Source organism: Zymoseptoria tritici, chromosome 16 (genome assembly GCF_000219625.1).
Source record: "Zymoseptoria tritici IPO323 chromosome 16, whole genome shotgun sequence".
NCBI lineage: Eukaryota > Fungi > Ascomycota > Dothideomycetes > Mycosphaerellales > Mycosphaerellaceae > Zymoseptoria > Zymoseptoria tritici.
The window spans coordinates 211,602-227,663 of NC_018203.1; the positions used below are offsets into that span (position 1 = coordinate 211,602).

At 56.3% G+C, this 16,062-nt stretch overlaps 3 protein-coding genes across 3 annotated transcripts; all 3 read left to right on the forward strand.

The window, feature by feature from the left end:
• Nucleotides 1-280: 280 nt before the first annotated feature.
• Nucleotides 281-1,585, forward strand: MYCGRDRAFT_97725 (uncharacterized protein; the record flags this gene model as incomplete). The annotated part of the gene is made up of 2 exons (XM_003847179.1): nucleotides 281-360; nucleotides 643-1,585. 2 exons carry the CDS (start codon nucleotides 281-283, stop codon nucleotides 1,583-1,585), a joined length of 1,023 nt encoding a protein of 340 aa, XP_003847227.1.
• Nucleotides 1,586-5,567: 3,982 nt separating this feature from the next.
• MYCGRDRAFT_51711 (uncharacterized protein) lies at nucleotides 5,568-6,053 on the forward strand (the record flags this gene model as incomplete). Its single annotated transcript, XM_003847180.1, has 1 exon — nucleotides 5,568-6,053. One exon carries the CDS (start codon nucleotides 5,568-5,570, stop codon nucleotides 6,051-6,053), a length of 486 nt encoding a protein of 161 aa, XP_003847228.1.
• Nucleotides 6,054-9,478: 3,425 nt separating this feature from the next.
• Nucleotides 9,479-11,650, forward strand: MYCGRDRAFT_97727 (uncharacterized protein; the record flags this gene model as incomplete). Its single annotated transcript, XM_003847181.1, has 5 exons — nucleotides 9,479-9,955; nucleotides 10,021-10,228; nucleotides 10,490-10,675; nucleotides 10,741-10,856; nucleotides 10,952-11,650. The coding sequence occupies 5 exons, from the start codon at nucleotides 9,479-9,481 to the stop codon at nucleotides 11,648-11,650; spliced, it is 1,686 nt and encodes a 561-aa protein (XP_003847229.1).
• Between the last annotated feature and the right edge of the window lie 4,412 nt (nucleotides 11,651-16,062).

The window sequence follows — 16,062 nt, forward strand, 5'->3', positions numbered from 1 at the left end:
TGACGATGTGTTCGTGCTGCAGCTGCGGGGCATGTCCGTCGGACTCAGGTCCGTCGAAACATTCAAGACAACGACATCACATCTTCACGTCTCACTTTTCACCACTCTCATCTCATCGTTCATTGCATGGCATCCAAGCGAGATGCTGCAATCCTGGCTGGATATTTGTAAACCCGTCTCCCTTCAATCCTGGCATGAACCTCAAGTCTCAAGCCCATCGACTTGATCGCATATGCACCTTCCCGGCTCATCTCCCGAATGATCAACGTGTCCATCCATCATGGACGGCAAAGCTAGAAGAGGCTTTCCTGGATTCCAATTCGCCGTGTCTATACTCATGCGACTGCAGAAGGAGCGACCGTACGAGTAGTTAAGGTTCGAGATACGAGGAGCATCGCCTCAAAGCTAGAGACTAGAAGTGATTGTGATCACATCTGTCAAAGCTGTCTCCGCACCATATTCGTTTGTAAATCCAACAGATTATCCGTTTGTATCACCAACCATACTGCATCGCCCGTCTCACGTCCCTCTCTACTCCCTACCTTCCTTGCTTTCTCACCCAGACTCGAAGAATCCTCTATCATTCCTCTTCTTATACCAACAGCAACAAGTACGCGGTCAGGCAGTAGACATGTTTCTTAGGACGAGTGGACGTAAGATTCGGAGCCGCAAGGTGTATCCAAACGACTGGCAACACGAAGACGTCTTTCAAACCTATCCATCCTCGGAGATGGCAATCCGCAGCAAGCAGAGTCCGACGGCGGTCCCATTTGTGCCAATAAGCCGATCTGTGGACTGTATCGACACTCTCAAAACTCTCGACAATACGAACCCGACCGGGTTGATGGAGTATGCCGATCTCCATCTCGATGCCTCTTCAGCCGATGTAACAACGACTCCCTCCATCAACCTAGCGTCAGCTGTTCCCACGACCAACAGTCCAGAAACGGACGAAACCTCCAGGATCGGCTGTACACCCTTCGCTATCGATACCCCAAGCTCTCATTCCGTGGTCTCCATAGACGGTGCCACTTCTTGTCAATTATCGGAGCACACCATCGCCGCCGATTTCATCAACACTGCAGCTTCCGCCGCCGATCGGAACACTTCCGATGCCACCTCAGAAGAAGACACAGGCTCGAACGCCATCGCTCCCTCCCATCCCGCCGCCATCGCAATACCCGAGACCGACCAGAAAACTTCGCCTGCTCGAGCCGAGGACAACGCCATGACTGCCTGCCACCCGGTCGACATCGCGATGTTGGAGACGAACTGCGCCTGGTGGCTTCAAAGCCACTTACAGATGGTACCGCCGATCAGTCCGCCGGAACCCTTTGATTGGGACCAGATAGTCGTCATTCCGGAGGAGGAGGATTGGGAGCCGTGGCTTGACAACTCTGATATTGGTGATGAGGAGGAAGTCGCCAATCTCCAAGCTGCCGTTGAGGAGCTCGAACAACACTACGCAGCCCACGCCGCCGCCACAACGACCATACCTCGCCGCCGAATACGCCTCTTGGCATGGGTGGTCATGGGCTTTTGGCTCGTTGCATGTGTCGTCGTCTTGCGCCGGTTGAAGCTATAGTGTCAACGAGCCAGCACTTCTTGTTAATCATCTCCTCTCTGTCGGACAGGCCGTACCTCACACGAGCAGGATCTCGCTTCGCAATCATTCCACCGCAGACGTCTTCCACACTTAGCGCCCAACTCCATTCATACCAAGCTAGAGTTTTCCTTTGCACGGAGATATCTCGATACTGCCGGCACTCCTCACTTTGTGCAACGCTGCAAGGAGTCCGCTATGCTCCTCCTTCCAGAGTCTTCGAGCATTCTTCTCCTCCATTCTATCACACAACACTCGCTCTGCAATTCACGCCTTGAAAGCGGCAGGCCGGTTTTTGCTGCGAGTGACCACAGTTAGAATATATATATGAGTAGCCACATGTGAGAATTGATGAAGTTCCATGACTGAACGCTTTCCCAACTCGAGACTCTCACCAGTCGACTCGCAACGATCTCCTCTGTCGATATGTCTATTTACATTATCGGATGTCAACCAGAAAACTTCTCTTCATCGTCGTCGTCCTTGTCACGTGTCCCACAGGAATGCCCGCTCCACCAAATTCAAATCAATATTTCATGCATAGGGCGTCAAAACGAGGCGTCTGCAGAACCCGGATCGCATGGCCGGCCTCACGACTTGAACAAGGGTAGAACTATTCCAATGTCCGAAATGCCACCTTTTCTCATGCATTGCGAATCTGGCAGTCGTCGATCTCATCATGCTTCCATCACAGTACTCAATAATGCACTTGTTCGATGTCCTTTTACGACGATGTCAAGCTCATCAACTGCCGTCACTCGTTCCCACGACCTGAATGTCTTTCTGGCCCGGACAACCGCATTCTGCCACTGCATAACGACATTCTGGCCGACGAGGTCTGAGACTCTATGCCAGCTCTCACGCCGCGACCAAATGATCCTGCCATAACCGCTGCCGACGCAACCTTACGAACGAGCTTCGAGATGCCGCCTGCGAGCCAACCTTCACATCTCAGGCTAGGAAATCCAGCAGACCGCCGAAAAAGAGCAAGGCTGGTGATGATGATGCGGCCTCGACGGCTCACCGGAGGAAGAGTGGGCGCGTCTCCAGTGCGAGAAACGCAGAGAACGGCGGCAGCGACGCAAGAACTCCGCCGAGCTCGATCTGGCCGCCGAAGAAGAAGGAGAAGACGAGGATGATGAGATCCGTTGTAGCTGTGGGAACACAAGACCGAGGGACAGGCGTGTGTTCATTGGTTGCGACGCCTGCCCCGCTCGCACGGTTATTCCGGACGATCAAGACGATATAACAGAGCATTACTTTTGTGAGGAGTGCCGGCCCGAGGAGCGCCAGGTCACGGAGACGATCAACGCGATTGCGCGTGGGTAGAAGATTTGGAGGACGCGCAACGAGATATACCTGAACGAGAAGAAAATTAGCAAGATGAGGAGGCCGACAACGAAGATGTCCATGGCGACGCCGACCGCGAAGAGCAGAACACCGATGTCTATGCAGAAGGCAACAAAGAGAACCTATAAACCAAGGATGTCCGACCCAGCACATTGCAGCTTGAAGGCTCACAAGACAAAGGACTCCCGGCCGAACACATCCCACAGCAGCGTGCAGGCTCCCAAGACAAAATCGCCCAGCTCAGCAAATTCCACAGCAGCTTACAGGCTCTCAAGACAAAGGATGCCCGAAAGAACACGTTCCGCAATACCACTCGAGGTGCCAAGAAGACAGTCCAGCCCGCACAGAGTAAGATCCCATTCGCTGCCGCAGAACGTCCCGCGCAGAAGACATTTCCGCCCGCACAGAGTAACATCTCGTTCGCGGCCGCAGAACGTGCGGTGCAGAAGACAGTCCCGCCCGCACAAAGTCACATCTCATTCGCTGCCGCAGAACGTCCAGTGCATGCCGTGGACAACACCTCTGCGTTTCAGGCCCAAAGAACGCGGATCAGCAAGCTCATTGATGTGCCTTTTGAGCTTGAGTCTCGTGCCGACACTCCCTGGACATCCGTGCCAGCTCCAGCGCACAGATCGACGTCCCCCGCCGACATTACTTTGACGGCCATGCCAGCTCCAGCGCAGACATGGATGAAGTCTGCCACAATTCATGAAGATGGCATGACTGGGCGAGATGCCGTTGACGAGGCCTTCCAGGGACTTTCTTCCTCATACCGTGGGACGGGAGGAGCTCAACGAGCTGGAAATGATGGGACAGGACGTACATTTGTTTGCATTACTACAGTAGACCTGCAAAGGTCAAGGCGCCAGCCTCATGGATGCACTTGTCTGACTGCATGCTTCAAGCCATGAGCATTATGTGCATGACAAGGATATCACTGTATCTCCGTTTCGCCCAGCAGTAAGTACGAATTCATTCATGCACCAGTGAGTACGGATGCATTTATGCTTGACTTTCCACATAAAGTACCTTATGTTCACGATCGTGTGACGTGTTCTCATATTGCGCTTTCCCACCCCGGCGTCAATTTTGAGAGCGCTGCTTCCCTTCCATGCTCCGCGTCATGTCAACAAGCCAGAGCGCCGCTTCCGTCCCTTCATGCCAGGCATCCACCTCTCCACCCACACTCCACATCATCAATACTCAACATTCTCCATGCATATTCGCCAACACCCTCAACTTGACGACCATCACCGCCGGCACCAGTACCACGCATCGCACCTACCCAACCGCACCGCCGGCACCACTACCACGCATCGCACCTACTCGACCACCACCGCCGGCACCACGACCACGCACGCAACAAACGACAAGCCCACGCTTCCTGGCCATGCTGCTTGCAGTAAGACACCTCCTCGCGAACTCTCGCTCATGGATACATTTCCGGGAGGTTGTCGTATGGTGAAGTCCGGCTGCTTCACGATCAGACAGTTCTCCGAACTGGCAGACGTCCTTCATGTGAGCTATAACGGTCAGGCGGAGGACCGTTAGCTTGTGCTCTGAAGATGGTCTCGCTGATGAAGCTCGACACCGGTGCCGATCACCGTCAACAAGCCCACGCTTCGGTACCACGAAGAGACCTCCTCGCGAGCTCGACGTTGGTGAAGTCCGGCTGCTTCGCGATCAGACAGTTCTCCGAACTGGCAGACGTCCTTCATGTGAGCTATAACGGTCAGGCGGAGGACCGTTAGCTTGTGCTCTGAAGATGGTCTCGCTGATGAAGCTCGACACCGGTGCCGCTCACCGTCAACAAGCCCACGCTTCCTGACCATGCTGTTCGCAGTAAGACACCTCCTCGCGAGGTCGTCGTATGGTGAAGTCCGGCTGCTTCGATACCATGCCATCCCCTGCAAAGGAGCGGCAAGACACTAGCTGTCGTTTGGTTTGAGGCTCCAGTCCACGCTTCGCACCAGCTCGCCGTCAAAAGCTTGCAGATACACTCACTCCTCACGGAGCAGATGGATGTCGCTTGGTGAAGTTCGGCAGTTGGACACTTCACGGCAGACAATCCACACTCGATACCACTTCACGCTACCGAGGAGACAGCAACCACCTGACGGGAAATGATCGAGGCGGATACAGAAGTAAGTGTCTTGCCTGTGACTGCTCTGAGCAAACTTGACTTCGTTCACCAGACTCGATTCCACCCATCGCACAACGACTTCCTCCAACCACCCATCGCACATCGACTTCCTTCAACCACCAATCCCTCAGCGACCACCTCCGATCCTTCACCTTCCAGCGACAACACTCCAACAACAGCCTGCAAACACCAAACCCTCCAGGGGAGTCCTCCAGCGACGACCTTCCAGCGACAAGCCCATCCAGCGAAAGCCTCCAACCACCAGCCATCCAGCGACAACCATCCATCGAGAAGCCTCCTGCGCCGACCCTCAAGCGACAACCCTCCAACTACCAAGAGTCCGGCGACAACTTTTCAGAGACAAACTCCAACCACCGAACCTCCAGCGAGAAACTCTCCAGTGAGGTCCCTCCAGCGACAACCTGCAGCGGGCGACTCTCCGATCGGCAACTCTCCCGCAACAATTTTCCAATGACAGCCCGCCAGCGACGACCCTCCAGCGACAACCCTCTTCAACGATCCTCGCCGGACGACCCTCAAGCTACAACCTTCCAGCGACACCCTCCAATCAACAACCCTCCAGCGACAAAGCCTGCAGCGGAGCCCTCCAGAGACAGCCTTCAAGCGACACCCCTCCAGAGGCAAGCCCCAACCACCAAAACTCCAGCGAGAACCCTCCAGCAAGAATCCTCCAACGACAGCCCGCCAGCGACGACCCCCCAGCAAGAACACTCCAGCGATAGCCATACGTCGACAGCCATACGTCGACAGCCTCCAGCGACAACCTCCAACCGGCAACTCTCCAATCGACAACACTCCAGCGACAGCCATACGTCAACAGCCTCCATCGAACTCAGGTCCACTCATGATCTTGTCGTCTGGCTTCCTGTCTCTCAGTTCACCGCCACGCACAGCTCGACGGGAGCCAGCACTTGGCCCTTGATCCAATGCAGGTAACGTTCTCCCCGGTCGCTGCAATGAAGCGCGCTCGATATTCGCTAATATGGTCTTTTCCTGTAGCGCTCGCCGCAAGCACCGCCTCCTCCCCGAACTCGGTGCATACTCGCCATCCAAACCACGCCGACTGTCCTGGTACCTCCAGCACCGCCTCAATCGATCACCGCGGCAGAACAAGAACGCGTCGCCGTACTTGACAGTCTACAAGAGTGAGTTTCATGCAAGAGCGAGTACCATACCAGAGCAGAAAATCCATCATGCCCAGTTGCTGACGCTGTGAAACAGCTTCAACTTCGTCCGCCCCTGCCTGACAAGCTATGACACGAGCTGTGCTCCCAATCACGAATGCCACCGAGCTCTCCCATGGCGACCAGCATGTCGACGAGTTCCCTGTCGAGGACAAAGATCGATACGGTCCCAGCTTGTACTCAACGTCGTCTGCCCTGGCCGAACCACGTTCACTTGGGCTTCATACATCCGCCTGGAGACTTCCACTTCACACGTCAGACTCCATCTTCACACCTCCGCTGGCAAACTGCCCGCTGCTCCAGGAAGCCAAAAGACTTCGAGCCGTCTACTGTCAGTACCGTCTAGTAGCTGAGAGCAAGACCACCCTATCGCAGCCGGACGAACGAGACTGTCCCAGCACCAGCGTTGACGTCCTCCGGAGCCACGCTCGCCAACAACACACCCTCCGGCGAAGAATGATCAAGCACAGCTCCCAAGAGTTGCCCTCATTCCGCACGAACGCCGCGTACGACCATCCTCGCAGACGACATCCTCGCAGACGACATCCTCGCAGACGACATCCTCGCAGACGACATCCTCGCAGACGACATCCTCGCAGACGACATCCTCGCAGACGACAACCTCGCAGAAAACATCCTCGCAGACGACACCCTCGCAGACCACACGCTCCCAGACCACACGCTCGCAGACCACACGCTCGCAGACGACAGCCTGGCAGAGCACATCCCTGCAGGCCATACCCTCGCAATGGATGAACTCGCAGTGGAGCGCGGCTCCAAGCACAAAACGAACGAACAATCCTCGCAGTCAAGACGAAACGAATGAGTCTCGAACGGCCAAGTCTCGAACGGCCAAGCCTCGAGCGGATCCGACGGATGATGCTGCCCTCGCAAGCCTCACATGCTCTTAGGTTCGAACATGATGTCCATGCACACGCTCTCAAACGCCGGTCTCAGGCGTGATCGAGTCTTTTTCCAACCCTCGAAGCTTACGCCTCTCCGGCGGGCAGCCTTCGCTCGCTTCGCCGCTCCTCGCCCACTCGCGGCTATCGCTCACCCTGCTGCTCCTTCCCTCCTCGCACACTCGCACACTCGCACACTCGCACCTCGCACGCCCTCGCTCGCCTTGCCGTTCCTCGCACACTCGCAACAGCACTTGCTGAGATCCTCACGCCCTCATTCGCACACTCTTGCTCGGACTGGCACGCGCTGAGCTGAGCTGAGCTGAGCTCGAGAAGATGCTGGACTGAGAAGACAGAAGACTCGGCGGAGCACACAACCGATGGATTGGAGAACAGAATTTGAGAGCAGCCTCCAACATCAGCAGATATCTGGATCACAGATCCTGAACGGCTGGTCCCCTGAAGAGTCAGACGGGCCTCGCAGAGTGACACCCGCGAAGCGAGCGTCGTGAGAAGGCCTAAGCTCCTTCTCCAGCCTATGAAGCCCACAAATTTCGGTGACGGATTGCCTGGCATGGTCGCGCACGAACGACATTGCCGGATGACAGCAATCTGGTCTCACCAAAGTCAAACCTCAACCCACCTCGCGAGTTCTTCCGTCCCTGTCGGAATGCTCAGCTGCGGGAACTCTCCTCCAGTTGAACCTCCGCCCATGCCTCTCGGCTTCCATTGCTTCAACGCCATACCTCCGTCTCGACTGGTAGGCTTTCACTCCTGCGTCTCCAGCCCTGGGCTTTGTCGCCGCCTGCAACTGTCGACTCCTGGCTTCACAACCCCAATGGTCTCGGCGGCTTCGCAACTCAGCCGTCCATGGCGCCGGCATTCGCCTCCACCGTTCACCTCTATGCTTGAATTCCGACCTTCAACTCCAAGCTCCTTACCTCTTGAGCTCCAACGACGGATCCAGGCTCGACCTACCACATGCTCAACGATCCTCCAGATTACCGCAAGAGCTCCAAGCATCGGAGCTGTGCATCACTCGAGCGGAACTTCGCAGACAGGTGCAAGGAGAACAACGAGTAGACCATCTACACAATCCTGAGACAAGCTCACACCGGCTGGTCGAGCTGTCGAAAGCAAGAGTCAACCAGCCATGCGAAAGAACATCGTCTCCACCTCGACCGACTCGACACAAGGAGACATCAGCTCTGTCAGATGCGACGCAAAGTGACAAAAGAGCTTCGTCGCGGTGTCCGAGGCAGCGCGGAGAGATCTGTCGACACGCAAGGTCGGGACGCTGCTGATGAGCTCGCCGGCAAGTCCAGCCAGACCACCGGAAAGACGGACGTCGCAGTGAGGACACATCCTTGAACAACCAACAAGCAAAGCGAGCCAAGGTGGCAGTAACGAACGACGTTCTCGGAATTCCAACGCAGAGGCACCAGCTTCTCCAGTAATCCGACCAAGCCGACCATTTCGCAGTCTCCGAGACTCGCTCCACAAGCGTCCGCACCAGCACCAGGCAACGACGAGACTTGAGAACGCATGCAAGATTCTCCGCAGCACAACGACGTCTCGCCCGCAAACTCAGGACCAACATCGCCAGCAAGGGAAGGATAGATACGGCCAGCAGCGAAGAAGACGACCACCTCAAAAGCGGCATACCTCAGCGCACCGGCCAATACCGAGCATCACAGAGACTTGCGGCCAGGCAGCACCGGACTCAAACTGCCGCACTTCATGAAGATCATCAACTTGACGAAGCTACCGGTCATCGATCAAAGACTCACGCTTCACGCACATCACACGACACCGCCCATCCCCCATCGCGGCGAACGCATGATTCCTAATAATGCGGACCAGCGCAGCTAAATCGTTGGCTGCCAACTACCGGCAGCAACACGTACAATTAAGAGCTGGGCAAGGTCTGAGAGCATGCAATGACTGTGCGAGCATCAGGCTGAGCAACCAGAATGGACACATCGATGACGCACAGCGATTTTCCGACATCAACACTACTTGCGGAAACGCCTCCGGTGGAAAGAGACGCTAATCTGGCATGCTGGAGAGGCACGCTGCCGACGTGGTCGATCTTGGCCACTACGCATGCCAACCGACCTGTACAACTCGAGGTGCCTAAGCTTGAGCCTCTCTTCTGACCCACCAACGCCACCCTTTACGACCTCCACCGGATCACGAACGCTGACCAGGAATTACCATCGTCTCGGTTCGTGAACAAACTTGCCTCCCACACCCTGGCCTCCACTGGCTGGAAATGTTTGCGGCCACTCAGTCTCGGCTGTCTGTCACTCGTCCGGGTGCATGGGAGTCGCCATCGATACAGCTCGAGACGCATTCGGAGCCCAGCATTTTCGGCATCAACGGTCCGCCCAGCTCGCCCTTTATCTCCGAGAAAGAGCAAAGCAGAATGGCTGGCCAGCCATGGGCTGCGCCGCCGAGTGATACGAACGAGAATACAGTGGACATCGGCGACACCAGTGCGGAGGCCGTCTGGCATGAAATGTTCGTGGAAGACAAGGAGAACATGCAAGGGACGACACGCACAATTTCACACAAGGCTACGTCGCAGAAGGTCGCACCAGCAAAACCGAAGACAACGACGACACCGCAGGGAGTGAGGAGCACGCCTACTGAAGCGTCGATGACTATCGAGCAACGAAGAGATAGCCATGACTCAGATCTCATGCCGCTGCCCTCCTCCACTCGGGAAACTCCAAGACAAGGAGAACATGTAAGAGACGACACCCATAATTTTCCACACGGCCACGCTGCAGAAGACTGCCTCGGCAACATCAGAAACCATGGCCACGCCGACTGAGTCATTATGCACGACCGGACAAGCGACGAGGGCGCTATGACCCAGATCTGATGCCACCGCTTCCTTCCAGCCCGGATTCCTCACGACAAGAAGAACATGCAAGAGACGGCACACACTATCCTCCACACGGTCATGCCGCAGAAGGCCGCAGCAGCAACACCAGAGACAAAGGCGACAACGCAAGGAGTGAGGAGCACGCCGACAGAATCACCGCGACCCCTTGAACAGAGACGAGGTCGCCTCGACACCGATCTCATGCCACCTCCATGTAACCTGCACGATCAGCAGTCAGCACACTACGGACAGCACATGCCGCAACCGGTTTGCACCACGAACAGACTCCCAAAAACTTACAACAAGGCCTCGGTCTTCGTACAGCACAGCCACTGATCACACATCACGGTCCTCGGTCATGAGGACATATTCAACATCTTCCCGTTCCTCCAGAAGAGCCTGCATCCAACGCTTCGACCAGCATGGTCCTCAAAACCTTCGTCACTGTCTTCCCGTCGAGACCCACGCCAGGCGCGCGGACGAAGAGCGCCATCAGACCCCTACCCCGGACGGACACTCCGGCACGCTTTTCTGATCGTTCAGCTGCTCAATCCACACTGCCAGCTCAGCCAAACAGACGTAAGTGAAATGCTCCTTGAGATCTTCTATCTTCACCCACTTGCTGACATGAAGACTTTGTCCAGTCGTCCACGTCCAGCATCTCTCTACTCCGACTTTCGATCTCAGTGCCAATCACATCGCAATGACAACTCACCCGCGCAGCTCCGAGCCCTGCCCTCCGCAGCCGCAGCGGGAGCCGGTCTGCTTGCCTCCAGAGTGTTGAGCCCAGAACCATCGCCCAGAACCATCGCCCAGTCAACTCATCCGCGTGGCTCCGAGCCTTGACCTCCGCAGCGAGAGCCCGTTTGCTTCCTCCCGACAATCGAGCCCAGAACGATCGCTCAGTGGAGTCATCCGCGTGGCTCCGAGCCTCGATCTCCGCAGCGAAAGCCGGTTTGCTTCCTTGATATACTGGAGCCCAGAACGATTCGCTTCGTGTTGAATGGTGGAGAGCAAGGCTCTGGGGAAGTTGGCAGCTCGACAAGCAATCGTGGTGCTACTCGTGAGGAGGACGAGACTCAACAAATGGGCGTGCAGCCAAGCAAACGCCTCGGTCATCTTCCGCCCGCCCAGTCCAGATGGTGCCGCGAAAAGGGTAACCCCTGCACCCGTCAACTCCTCGCCACTGGAACCGTTCCGCCTTCTGACCACCATGCCGACGATTTCCGCTGTGACCAATACCGTCCCCACTTCTGTCCCGACCGGATCCGACGCTCTGCCATCCTTGACCGTCCCGACGGGAGACATTCCTGCCTCTCCGAGCGGAATTCTATCGTCGAATGGCAATGGTCTCCCAAGTTCATTTCCTACCGGACCCGGAGCTTTGCCATCACTTGCTTTGACGACGCTAGAGATCAGTGCTGTGACCGCCACTACTCCGCACAAGCTGTTGAGCGACATTCTGGAGGCGGAGTCAAGGCATATGCGATGTTATACATTGTCGAGGTCTTTGAGCTCACAGCGCCCGATGCACCCTTCCAACCTTCGCAATAGAAGGACATCTTCACGCTGTTCATCTCGACAATTGTGCCCACGCTGGCGAACCCGAATGATCCATACAATCAGCAGCACCGAAAGTTCTCGGCTCGCTGGCCAGAGTCAAGAGCATCATCCTCATAGATGACCTACCTGCGCCCGAACGACATCCCGAGCCGATGCTACAGCATATGGGCTCTCTTTTCAGAGCTTTGACCTCTACGGCCCGTTTTTGAATCGATTCAGCGCAGTACTGGAACGCTGAGGCTGCAAAAGTCCAGAGGCGATGATCATGCACCTCTTCTCTCGGATGGGCATGCCATTCCAGCATCGTTTGTGCCGGAGCAACCACTTTAGCGACTGCAACACCCGTGGACAACGCGACTGCTTCAGGAGAGCAAATCCTCTCGCTTTCTCTTATCTCATTTCGGCCTACTCAACTTTCTTGACATCTTCAAGATGCTGTCGCCGCATTCACCAACTATCTTCACTTCCTCAAGATGCCGACGCTGCCTTGATCAACATCCGAAGTCATTTTGGCAGCAACTCAGCCCGAGCTTCTTTCCTTTCGCTCCAGCCTCTGGCCGACGCTCGCACGCCATCTCCACAAAGCAGCAGCTTGTCTGTGCCTGCCATGAAGACGACAGAATGCCAAAAACCTATCCGCGACAACGTCATGGAGAGCTCGCGTAGACTGCCCAGGACCGTCGTTCGTGGCTGTTCAGGCGCCAAAAGAAAGAGTGCGCGCAGGAGTTGCAGCTCTTGTCACAAATATGGACGCACTTTCGGGACGCTTTGCCGTCGCGGGTCCGTCGGTGACTGCACAGACATCTTCGAACTTTTCACCTCATCAGGGCGCCTTCATCCAGCGGTCACGGAAATTGACAGCCTGTCGAAACAGCCTCCAGCGGACACTCGAAAGGGTTCTCCGCCGGGTAGCAACTCGTTGGCGCACCTGGATTGATGACAGAACGCAGGGTCTCCACTCGTGATGATCATCTCCTGTCCCGTCAGCCCTCAATTGGAGTCCTCTGGAGACCAAGCACACTTAGACTGCCCGCAGATCAGCAAGCCAGTCCATCGTCTGCTCGAAGCCAGCTGAACCCAATCTCGAGCACGATGCAGCCGGAACAGAACACTCTATCAGATATCATCGAACCTCAACATTGCCCGCCACTTCACTCAAGCTTACGTGAGCCACCTTGGTCCAGAGATGATGCGACCTCTTACAGCGACTCTCGAGCACGGGTGGCCTTCAAGACAAGAGACGTCTCCAAGACACGAGATGCTCCAAGACACGAGTTACCGTTCAGAGTACCTGGAAGTCATAGAAGGAGGTCTTCTCGGCCAAGCAGCTCGGCACTATCTCTTCCTCCTCCACCGAGAAGGTAAACGGAGCTCAGCAAGGCAGCAGCTCACTGGTCTCACACCACGTCGGACCTTCACTCGCGATGGCTATCCATCCCGCGCTATCACATCCCTGCTGCCTTCCAACGGCAAAGAGTCTCAGCGGAGCCGCGGCCACAGAACGTTCAGCCTTCACTTGCGACGGCGATCTCACCATCATAACCCTGAAACCTTTCAATGAAGACTTCTGGCAGATCGGGGTGATCGCAAGGACTCACGCGGTGGTGGTGGCCTTTTGCTATCACTGATGCTTTCTGCTTCGCGAAAGCTCGGTTCCGCCTATCTCCCTCTGGTCGATCGCATCGAGCGGCTCAGTCACGTCGGCATCACAAACGGAACGTCCAACATCGCTCCCAAGGCTGTCATGCAGCACGGAGTCCAGTACGGAGTCCAGCACGCATTCCAGAACCGACGCTGTGTCGACCGCAGACTCGAACGCCCACCCGACTGCAAACTTACTCTGGCAAGGCTTCGGCACAAAGTTGTAGCCTCAGCTACGCCAACGACTCGGCAAGCCATAAACGCATGCATCCGCAGTCAGTCGCTCCACGAACAAAATGGCCGCTCGTCGCCGCCTTGAGCGCCATCTCATTGATCCCTGGGTGCCCAACTGCTTGGTACGAGAAGGTCACCGAGATCAGCCATTCTGCCTTTGGCCGGCGTGCTCCTCTTTGTCCACTTCGATGGTGCTCCGAACTCCGCTGCCGCGCCAGACTTCGACTCCCCAAACGTACCGCCAGTGACATGCTCCGTGTCTGGATCTCAGCTCTTCCGGCACTACTTTGAAGAGTTTTCCTCTTGGTCTTTGCCCATCGGCAGCACCCTTCTTTGCAATCACCAAGTTCACCATACAGACCTCCCCGTACATATCAGCTGGTCCGGGGTGCTTTACCGCAAAACTTCTGGCCAGGCCCGTCATCGGAGCACATGGAGACTTTCCTTGGACGTTATGCTCATCCGTACTTGTTCCGCCACACCAAGCTCATGGCTTGATCCGGACGAGACGGACGAGAGAACGAGGCCATCGGAACACAGTCACGAAATGACATACTACACGATCCGACAACAGCGTTCACGCCCTCCCACAAACGGTCGAAAACAGCTCCCGAGCCCTCAAATCTCGCACACAACGAGCCGCACGAACGCCACATACGAACACCCTCTCTCGCAGTCGAGACACTCGCAAGAGACGTCCTCGCAGACGACACCGTCGCAGTTGAGCGGCTCCCGGCACCAGTCGCACGCAGAATCCTCGCACCTGAGACCAGACGGACGAACGAGCGAGCATCGAATGGGCACCAGACGCTACACGCGAACGCCGCATAAGATCGCTGCATGAGAACGCCGCCCTCATGAGCCCTGCACGCTCTCACGCCCACCCAAACCAAGCCTTCCAACCCGGACCTCCCGAGCGGACCCTTCCAGACTACGATTGTTGACATCCACGCCGAGCCTGCTACTTCTCGCTGCACGCTTTCGCAGGAACGCTGCGCCGGTACACGCCTTCCTCCTGAGCTACGGTCTTGGCAATCTCGCAAACTCGATCCTTGCACAGTCTCTCCTCGCACCCTCGAATCGCAAGCCCTCACTGCTGGGATCCTGGCGCCATCGTTGCTGAGGTCCTCACGCCCTCGCCCGCACGATCCTCAGATGCTCAAAGCCCTCGATTTGCCAACCCTCGCATACACGCTCCTCGCACGCACGCTTCTCGCACACCTCACGCCCTCACTTGATGAGCAGAGCCTGGAAGAAGTGGACTTGAGAATTGGCGGAGCTCACGAACCAGCTTGGATCTCAAGAGCAGCCTTTGAGAGCAGACACCAGTCTACGGACCTGAACCACTGGATGGAGTTTACAGACAGATTTCCTGAAGAGCTTTAATGCTCTTCCGTGTCTGTTCCGCCACCGCAAGTTCATGGCTCGATCCGGACGAGACTCCACTTCAGCATCACATCTATCCGCACGAGGCTCCGCTTCAGCATCACACTTATGTGCGATGGTTCGTCCCCAAGCCGCCGGAGAAGTTCCCAGGTCCGTCAACGTGCTGACTTCGCGGCTCATCCCACCCTTCATTTTCCATCCAACGGAGAGACAACACCTCGTTGAATTAAGAACGATCGTCGAGAACATCCACACCCAGACGTGACGCTCGACGCGGGCTGCAACACCAGATTCACAAAATTACCACTTCCCAGGCTACCCAACGCACACTCGGCATCGCATTCCAATCGTGGCTTCTTGTCCGGAATGCATAATAGCATCGCACCAGCGGTCGGGAGAGCGATCGGTCCATCGTGAGCAAGAACTCGGTGGTAAGCTCATTGAATATTGCTGATGCTCACAGCAACTCGCGATTAGCCAATGTCCACAACTCGGCAGCAAGACGGACCATCTTGCTTGCACTTTCGCGCCGTACGAGATCACTGCCTTCTGTTCAGCAGCAACCCAGCGTGATCGTCCGCTCGACAACAACACAGCTCGTCATTTCTGAAAGAGCTACAGCCCATGCGTACCAGCCGGAAGTGGAGAGAGCAGCAAAGCGATGCCCCAAATGCTCCGATTATTATGCTCGCGACCGCTCCGCAATCGCAATCGACACTTCACGCCAGGCTTCTGCCGCAGCCTCAAGTCACCACCACGTCGACGCCATCGCCCAGCATCGACGTCCGGTACTCCGCTCCACGAGCATTACTGCCGTCAAACCAGCACGCAGTCAGGGTACCTTCACGAAGCATCAGCCAACGCGCAATACTTCAACCATGATGAGGACAGTTCATGGAGACCGATCGAGCGCACGCACGCAAGACCAGTCATGGTCTTCGACCGCAAGACGCTTGATGTTGGAGCAGCAGCGATGTCATGTCTGCCGAGCAACCACATATTCTCGCAAACCCCTGCCTTTGCCTCATTGGGCCTCGAGCGGCACGACCATGTTTCACATTCCGCCATGAGCAGTTACGGACACAAGCAAGCCAAGCCTTGGCCCTGGACGCACTGTCGACCCTCTCCGACCGATTCTCGAT